Raw genomic sequence first — 9,627 nt, 5'->3', positions numbered from 1 at the left:
TCATCTTTATGAAACACTGACTCGATATTTTAATTATAATCACAGTAAGAAGCCCCTTCACATGATGTCCAGCTCCACCTCTCTGTTTTACTTTACTGCCTTCACATGATCGAGACCTCGTGTTTATTGCACTTCCCCTTTCACTCCTGTCTCAGTGCACGTGGACTGCTGTGAACAGGTGCCCCATGATGGGATATGGCAAAATATGGCAAAGACCGGATGTGGAAACAAGGTAATGCGTTTTCTTTCTGTCATAATGCTGTAATACCTCCCGTGATTCAGTAGTTTTATATGAGGTGCTTTGGAAAAAGAAATAAAAATCATCTGCAAGGATGTCTCACCCTCTACTGTATATTAGTGAGACTGTGTGTTTCAGATGCCAAATCCCTCCAGGCAGAATTATAAAAATGTTTTGTCCTCTAGTTCACATACTCTTGTTCTGAAAACAAGGCCCCACTGAATAACCAGCTCGCCTGCCCCTTCGTTACAAAGTCACGTCGATTCAGAGGCCCTTGGCCCACTTCCATGAACTGAGCTCGGCCCGCTAGCGTCCGAATTTGAGCGTGCCGGTGCGCTCGGTGGGGAGGAAAGGACCGCCGCTGGGACCTTCCGTCGGTGGTCTGAGGGGCGGCGGAGGAGAGCGAGGCCCTGGCACGGGGGCACCTATGCTGGCAGCGGAGGGCACGGCCGGCAGCGCCACTGTCTGTATGGTGCCCCTATCACACGGCCCCAGGCCCTCCAGGCCCTGTGGGGGTCCCTCATAGCCCATGTTGAGCCGCAGGGGTTGATGGGCCTGGCAGTAGTCCACAATAGGCTGCTCGTAGCGGTAGAAGGTCAACGCACCCAACTGGTGGGGGACCTGTTTTAGACAGACAGACAGAGAGCAGAGAGGGCAAAGACAGAGGGAGGATGCGATGGAAAGGATGACATCAGGGTAGTGGGCACATGGGTAGGATTGTACAAGAGTGAAGGAGACAAGGAAACAAAAGGGGACAGGGAGAAAAAAATATATATGTTAGCCAAAAAAGTGATGTTCATAGTAAAACCAAATAATACTTTTGTTGTGTAGAGAGTTTATGTAATCAGATTTTATTCCAATTTCTGCAGTTTTTTTTCTTTTATATAAAAAATTCACTTTTGTAATAATGAAAAAGGTGAATTGCAACACCAGAAACAATGTCCTATCATATTTTAAAAAATATATGAGAAACAGTCCCCTCCCCCCCCAAAAAAAAAGTTCTGTAGTTTTGTGATGATGGTAAACTAACATTTTCATTTTATGATTGAAAAAACAGCCATCCCTGGTTGTACTGCAGCTACAACAGCCAGGGCTGTTTTTCAAATAAATATTGCACACTTTCAAATAATGTTTCTTTTTTTTTTCTCAATGCAGTTAATTTGTCACACAACATTTCATTGTGCCTGTGTGACTCCAAGCCTACAGCACAGTTAGTTTGGCAGTTAACTGCTGGCCCTCTGTAATCATCCTCACATGGTGACCACCTGAGCCTGCAGCTTGCCGAAAACCCATTTGCTTCAAAGTCCCTCCAAAAATGTAGGCTGCGAAGCATCTGCGACAACTGCTTTTTTTTTTAACAGAATTGCGAAGCATTTCACTCCTACACTTCCTGCACTGCACGCTGACTGAATAAGAAGATGTGCATTTGCATGTTAAGACATATGTATGAATGACACACAGACCGCGCTGCATTACGACCACGACCTCTTTTGGGTTGAACCGTTTGTACAAGAGCTGGAGCGAATAAGCCCGCAGCTCTCTCTCTCCGGTGCCAGGTCACTTGTGTCTCTGCCAGGAGCACTCGTCACATCTGGCTATGTGTCTGGTCGCGTGTTCCGTCCCCAAAACCTTAACACAGTGCCAAACAAAACAGATGAGACTCTCGTGACACTCTGTCTGCCCAACTAAATCGCAAACTTATTCGCTTGAAAAATGAAAAAAGGAGGCCAATTAAAAGATTTCTAACAGGCTGTGGTAACAGCAGGGTAAGATGGCAGCTGACCTGGATTAAACGCTGCAGCCTGGCAGAGCGACAGATCATCAGGTCTGTACACGCAGGCGACAAGAAACGCACGACAACAGTGGGAGCTGCAGATTTGACACCAACAAGGAAGACATGAATAATATAACTCCTGACACTTGAGGAGGCATTGGAGGCAGAGCAAGTGCCACAACTGCACCGTCTCCCTTGCACATCTTTGAGGTTTCCTTTTAAACCTTAACCATTGATGGTAACTAGATCTTGAGGAACAAATTGAATGAAATAATATATATATATGTATATATATTCACAAGTGAGATTACCTATAAATCAGGTCGCCCTATTTACAAAAAGGCAAAAATGACTCTACTTCTTACTTGATTTATTACCTCAGTAAACATTGTAAACATGAGTTTATGGTCTTAAACCAAGATGGCGACGGCCAGAAAACAAGATGGCAACAGGCAAAAATGCCAAACTCCAGGCTTCAAATCGTTATTCCACAAACCGACAGGTGACGTGACGGTGACTGTCTAGGGCTAGGGCTAAGTCTAGGGCTGTCACTGAATTTCACTAGTACTTTTCCAAATCATTGAAAAATTACATTCGAAGAGCTCTCAAGCAACAGATCCTCTGGTTTGCCTGGTTAATAGACACACATTGGTTTGAACAGTTTTCATTGAAGAATAGTTATTCTAGATGCACTGATCTCAAAACCTTGAAACTACGTAAGTCAAAACTAGCTGCCATGTAGCAAATAAGAAAATATCATTTTTAATTTGCTGAACTGATACTCTCATAGTGATCCCGAAGGAACTACAAATTATGTCCCAGAGGAACAAAGCAAAGTCAACCAAGTGGACTGAGAAAAAAAGAGAATCACTGCTACGTGCGACCCAGAAAACGTGTCACCAATATCCTTGTACATTTATTATACTTATCATACAATGGCATTCGGAGTGGAGCAATCCTATTTCAGGGAACTTGAGAGAATTCATGCCAGGATTTGTGAAAAGAGGGCCGACTGTGTCAATGAAATGCAGATATATGCTGGCTGAGAAGGGGGAATAGTGTGTGTGTCTAAGAGAGCACAGATTTCAAAGTCAAATGGAAACAGTCTGGGCTAACGCAGCTCGGCGGTTCAGGAATTACCATGAACCGCGGGGCTGAGATAAAGCCACTCTGAACACATTAACACCAGTTCTGTTTTAGATTTTAAAAAAAGTGTTATTTGTTGCCTCAAGCTTTTACTGCAACACGCTTCAATGATGCAGTGCTGCATTACAATTCAGCAAAGTTGTAGTGGTGTATTCTCCGATAAAACAGCTGCTGAGAGACTGCTCGTCTGGTCCGGAGATAATGTATGAAACCGGAGTTAAATTTCCAGCTTTAAATCCTCCAACCCAGCCTTTTCTTTCAGCTCCAACTACGCACCTCCAGAGCCACCGCCGTTCATACCTCGTTCCCCCTCAAATGGACTCCCATTAAACGCGGCTGACTCATTACATTACAGGCACTCAGTGGATTACTCCCCTCATTCCCCTTTCAGTTTAAACCCTTCACCAACCCTGACGCCACCACCACCACCACCACCTCAGCTCTGCTCACAGGTCCAACGGATTAATTAACCCATATTAAGTCCTGACCGTTTCAGTGGATTCTATCACATTGTCGATGCACAAATCTGGCCCATCGTGCAGAGAGTGATTTAAGTGTGTTGTTGCGTATTTGTACGTGGACGCCTGCGGAAGTTAGAAGGGGCTGAGCGTGACAGAAACAGAGAAAAAAACGCTAAAGATACAGTAAGAGTTGTATGCACCAGTTTGACATTTCAACATTCAGTGCAGCTCTAAAAAGAACATGCAACGTCGATATCAGACAACCTGACTTGGCTTGTCGGACGAAGTCAGTGATGCAAAACGCTCATTAATGGCAGTTTCCGAGAAAAAAAAGATGCTATTGATATTCACCAGCCATCCGTGTAGTTATGAGGAACCGTTAGCTCATTAGAAATGCCATCGGCCTCTCTTTGTGCCTCTCAGCATTAGGAAATTATTAATTCCTCACACTGGATAGTCTGTTTACTGTGGAGACTGCCAAATATGGGAACGGATAACATCTGGCCAGACTAACAAATATACAGCAGACAATTCAATTTATTTTCCAAATGTTCTATAAAAAAATACGTGGTGTAGGTGGGAATGGATGATGTTGGGGGCTTATCTAAAAGGTATACACTGTTGAGAAGTTTTGTTCTCAACAGATGTTCTTTTTTTCACAAAGTGAAATAAATCACAGGGCCAATCGTTCTCTGTGTGTGATCCGTCCATTACTATTCACTGAGATATGAATCTTGGCTCTTCTGACCCTTTATCCACCAATGACATCCTCTTCCTGCCAGATAAATGTTAAGTGCCTATGAAAAAAAGGTCTTTCTAAATTGTAATATTTCATCTGTCAATAATTAGATTTCTGGTCTCTGCTTCCAAAAGTAAACTGGAAAACATGTTGGCTGTGTACATTTATGCTTAATCGCATTCAGAGGGTGGTTTCTGCATAAATTCGAGGAGAGAAGGATGGTGTAATAGCTCATATTATTCTGTTTTCAGCATCCTTGCAGCCTATAACTGCGAATCAGAACTGAATCGAGCACTTCAACGATCAGCACACGGGCGTGTCTTTGTTCGGACACTTTATATTCCTCTATTTTTGTACCGGTGAGCCCCTGTGAGTGCAACTTGAGACCCTCCGGCAGGAACCTCCTGGCAGTCACAAGGTCTAGACGCTCCTTCCATCCGAGCATAAAGACCCAATGACGCAGGCTGGCTCCCTCACGAAATCTGTGGCTTTCAGGCTTGTTTAGCACTGAGCACATCATTTACATATTCAGCTCTGAATGGGCGCCCGTCTCTGTTGCCACTGTGTGGGAAAAAAAGTAGGTCTGACATAGCATTTACTGATGCTTGACAAATTGGTTCATCTTCAACCGGGTTGTTATGTCTTTAGGGAATGATTGCTTTATATGGTGTCTTTACTTTGCAATATCCGACATCACTTAAAGTCCTGTGTTGGTCACGGGGGAAGAGCTGTGCAAGGTGGAGTACAGAGTATAGTGCAGTGGAAACGGGTAGCATACGGTCACGTCACTATGCAGCAGGTAGCACAGAGATGTTTTTTAATTATGTATTTCAGTTTAAAAAGGTCAGTGTGCAGGATTTGGTGGCGGATTGCAACTAATTGGAGCCTCTCATGTATGCAAAGTGTGTACGAGAACTATGATGGCTATTGAAAATAACACCCTAATGGCCCCATCTAGAGCCAGTGTTTGGTTTGTCCATTCTGGGCTACTGTGAAAACATTGCGATGCAAGTTTTTGAGTCACGGTTTGGATAAGCAAAGAGAAGGGGAGGAGACGAATATAACTTTGCTTTCCATTTATTAATGAAAGAACTTCAAGCTATAGTCTTACATAAAAACAAAAATATTGAAGATGTCCAATTTGAAACAAAATTTAATGAATAAATAAACATAAAACATTCAAGAATACTCAATTCTGTTACGTTTAAGAGCAACATGAGGTATGTTGATACCCTCGTCCTTTGATCAATATTGAAAGAAAAAAAACAGCCAGTGAGCTAGCTTACACTGTTTCAACTGAACTGTGCATCATCCTATATGCTGTGTTGTTTACTGCAGCTTCCACCTGTCAGAAAGACAGATAGGAAAGAAAAACTCAACTCGAAATGCTGCAGCACTGGATGATTTTTTTGCTTCTTTGGATCTCTGCCACCTGTACCTATTTGTGCTCCGGCTGACAATGACTGGCATCCTGCCTCTTTATCTCCGAATGCCTGAACACACTAGAGTGACCTTAGAGCCATTTTGTCCCCAAAGCATTGAAGCAACCTGCCCAAGGACATTAAGCCCCCCAGATCAGTCCATCTTTGAAATCTTTTTTCCTAAACTGGCTTTCATCTGAGAGACTTATGTTTCTTTTGATTTTTGTATGTTGAAATACCAGCTGTGTGATATTTTGTTGCTGGTACAATTTGAAGGTGCTGTTCAACTAAAATTGTTATTGCACAGACTCTTTTGTTTTCATATTTTTCTCTGTTTATTGACACCTGAGTACCACTGTGCACAAACACTTGCCTGATTAACCAGACTGTAAAAACCTGATTAGAGAATCCCTCCATCTGTGGCTATTTCTACTTCCTCAGAGCAGCTCTAATTTGCAAAGGGAGTCTCTTAAAAGGAGACCCAAATCCCCATAAACTCATTCTTTCACAGCGTTCCAGCGGCCCTCCGAAGTTGTGTTTCTTTTTTTTGTATTTACGCTTTCATGAGCAGCTAAGGAAGACACTAACTGTGCCACAGGCAGACCATGCTAATGCCACCCCAGGCTTTAGGAGCATCACGGTTCAAAAGTCTGCCGCTCTCACGGCCAAACACTTTGATCCTCTCAAGTCACCGTATTGTGGCACACAGCAGGGCGACACGGTGAAGAGGAGGTGCAACACACTCCCACTTAAATGTAACTTTCTTTTTATTCTCATTAATGATCAGCCTTTTATGTATGTACTCCCATGAATCAAGTTGGGAATTCATTGTTATTAAAGCATTTTGAGTTCTTTTTTTGTCTGCCTCTGTGGACATCACACTGTATTTCCCCCAAAGATATTTTTTCATACATTGTTAAAAATCACTCGTTTTTTTTAAAGACTGTTATTCTTCTATAACATTGTTTTCAGCATGTATATGTTTATCTATATTGCGTTGTTAATTATCAACACATTTCAAGGCTTACTCTTCATTTTGGAGAATTATTGAAATAAACTGAGTTACTGGAAATAACTGTCTAATTACTATTTTCTTTGTCTAATTCTCATCCCTCTAGTCCTCTTTGTAGAAGTCTAGAGATATATTACCAATAATCACTTTTGTCCATTTATATTAAAAGTAGGCTGTGATGCATATTTGATGTAAAGGTCCAGTGTTTATGTTGTTGAGACTGTTTCAGTATCACCATGTCCCACAGTGCTGTGTTGTTGTACAAAGTACTTGCTGCCACTGGGGATACATCTCAGCTCCCACTGAGCTGTGGGTTTTGTTTCTTCCATGCTTTTTCCACCCACAACAAAATGATTTCCTCTTCCACTACTATCGTGTCTTCGCTTTTACTTGCATATTGTTTAATGAAATAACAAATTAGTATTACATTGCTTTATAATACATTTAAGTTGAATGTGTGATCAGAAAGTAATGGTACAGATTGTTAATACCATGCATTTATATATATATATATATATATATATATATATATATTCTAAAGCATTCACGTTAGTAGCATACTACTAATTCACATTCACACACACTCGCACACAGGACGACCAGCTCCACCTGAGCCACAGCTTCCCAGATGTGGTGGTAGTAGTAGTACTGGCAGTGGTGGTAGTAGCAATAGTAGTGGTGGATGTGTTGGTAGTAGCAGTATTGGATGTGGTGGTAGTGGTGGAGGTGGATGTGGTGGTAGCAGTGGTGATTTTAGCAATAGTATTGGTGGCAGTGGTAGTACTGTTAGTGATGGTGGTGGTAGTAGTAATAGTTGTATTGGTGGTAGTAGTATAAGTAGTGGTAGCATTGGTGGTGGTGGCAGTAGTAGCTCTGGTAGTGGTGGTAGTAGCAAAGTAAGGGTTGGTAGATGTAGTAGCGGTGGATGTGACGGTAGTAATAGTAGTAGTACTAGTATTGGTGGTTGTAACAATAGTTGTGGTGGTCTTATTGGTGACAGTAGTAGTACTGTTAGTAGTGATGGTAGTAGTATTAGTAGTAGTGGTGAAGATGGATGTGGTGATAGTGGAGGTAATAGTAATAGTGGTCGTGGTAGTGGTGGTAGTAGTATTAGTGGTGGAGGTGGATGTGGTGGTGATTGTAGTAGTACTAGTGGTGGTAGAAATAGTAGTGGTGGATGCGGTGGTAGTAGTACTAGTGGCAGTACTGGTAGTAGTAGTGCTGGATGTGATGGTGGTTAATTCCAACTTGTAGTCATGTACGGTACAAAACTGAACACATGACAAAAGAGATTTAAGAATACAGCATTGTTCAGTACCTGTGTGAGCAGTTCAGTGAAACAAGTGACAGAGTGATGCATCCTAAACAGCTACAGCTTGCAAAATGCCATATGTTAATAGCATATACTCGAGGTGTGTAAATATGTATATACAGATGTCTCTTGCTCATCAAATGATTCATCATGCTTTGTGAAATCATAAACTCACAAGTTCACTCTCAAAACTGAAACAACTATATCACACGTCCTCTGCAAACAGCGCCCCTGTGTGTGTGTGTGTGTGTGTGTGTGTGTGTGTGAGTGTCCACCCATGACACCGCGTGCTGTGGTGGTTTGCACGCGCCGTCTTCCAATTGCACGCGGCACTAGCATGTGAGGGTAGTCAGCACAGATGTTGCCAGGTGGGCATCAATGACACGGAGCCCACCAGTCAGGCTTTCAGCAGAGCGGTGTGCATGGACGTGTCTGAGGGGGTGTGAAGCTAAACACCATCGGTTTGATTTCAGACAGTGCACCCCAAGAGGAAGACTTCCCAGCTGTGTGTGCAAGCGTGTGTGTGCATGTCTCCTCTCATGTGTCACATTTCTAAAAAATCCCGTTGCGGTCGAAGTGGCTGCAATTGATTCACTCTTCCTCCTCCCTCAGCGTCCCGATACAACAACGCAATTTGAGGGATCGCTGTGTGCTCATTAATTAACGCCCGCTTTCAAATGATCGAATACCCCCCTCCCCCCAGCGATCCCATCAAATCTTTCCTGAAATTGTACCCTGCTCACATATTCCAATTCACCCAGATCACATGGCGGAAGCCGAAGACGCTCTAATTTCTGCTTCATTGTGTCTCGAAGACAAACTTCCAGTGGATTCAAGAGGCCTCCCAGGACTTCGATAGCCGCGGAGCCATAAAGGGTCAGTTAACTTCAGAGGCAGAATGTACAACCTTGACATTCCCCTCGCAGAGCTGTGTGTGAAAATGAGCCCACATGTCCACATTTTAAACTAATTGATTCTCTAAACAAGCCGTTAGCCTCCCACTAATTCCTTAATGACTGGAGGTCCCTTTATGTGCCGTGACTCTTGATTACAGGTCCCTGGCACAACACACACACACACATTTACCACACACAGATAGATGGACACACTAGTAAATACATGCAGAACTCCATTTAGGGAGCTGGTTTAGAGGAAGGGAAAGCGAGAGAAAGAGAGAGGAAAAACTGGGGAGAGAAGGAGAGAACAAGGATGGAGGCCCCCCTTCACGCACCGATGGGTCGGCTCATCACAGCCTCCTCCCACTCGACGGTACGTACAGTAGAGCTTCCACTGACCACAGCAAATGGGCCGTGAAATGTTACTCAATGCTCGACACGTTACTTAGCATTCACACACACACACAGGCATTCAGCACAACACACAATTACAGCAACTAATGAACGCGGGGGCTGAGAATGTGTGAACAATGGCAGAGCTTGCCGTGTACAGTACATGCTTACAGTTGTTACGTTTAGTTTTTTTCTAAGAGTCTCATGTTGGCTCACTTCTGTCAGTACAGATTAG

At 43.2% G+C, this 9,627-nt stretch overlaps 1 protein-coding gene across 1 annotated transcript in view; it reads right to left on the bottom strand.

The window, feature by feature from the left end:
- Positions 1-544: 544 nt before the first annotated feature.
- LOC142935248 (leucine-rich repeat transmembrane neuronal protein 4) overlaps positions 545-9,627 on the bottom strand; it is a 96,268-nt gene continuing 87,185 nt past the window's right edge. Inside the window, exon 3 of the mRNA XM_076079463.1 lies at positions 545-859. Within this exon, the coding sequence (XP_075935578.1) occupies positions 545-859 (315 nt within the window). The remainder of the gene's footprint in view (positions 860-9,627) is intronic.

The sequence above is a fragment of the Anarhichas minor genome, unplaced genomic scaffold (genome assembly GCF_050575085.1).
Source record: "Anarhichas minor isolate MPS153535 unplaced genomic scaffold, ASM5057508v1 ptg000073l, whole genome shotgun sequence".
Taxonomy (NCBI): Eukaryota; Metazoa; Chordata; class Actinopteri; order Perciformes; family Anarhichadidae; genus Anarhichas; species Anarhichas minor.
Note: the sequence above shows the minus strand (reverse complement) of the source record. Positions and strands in the feature narration are given on the sequence as shown.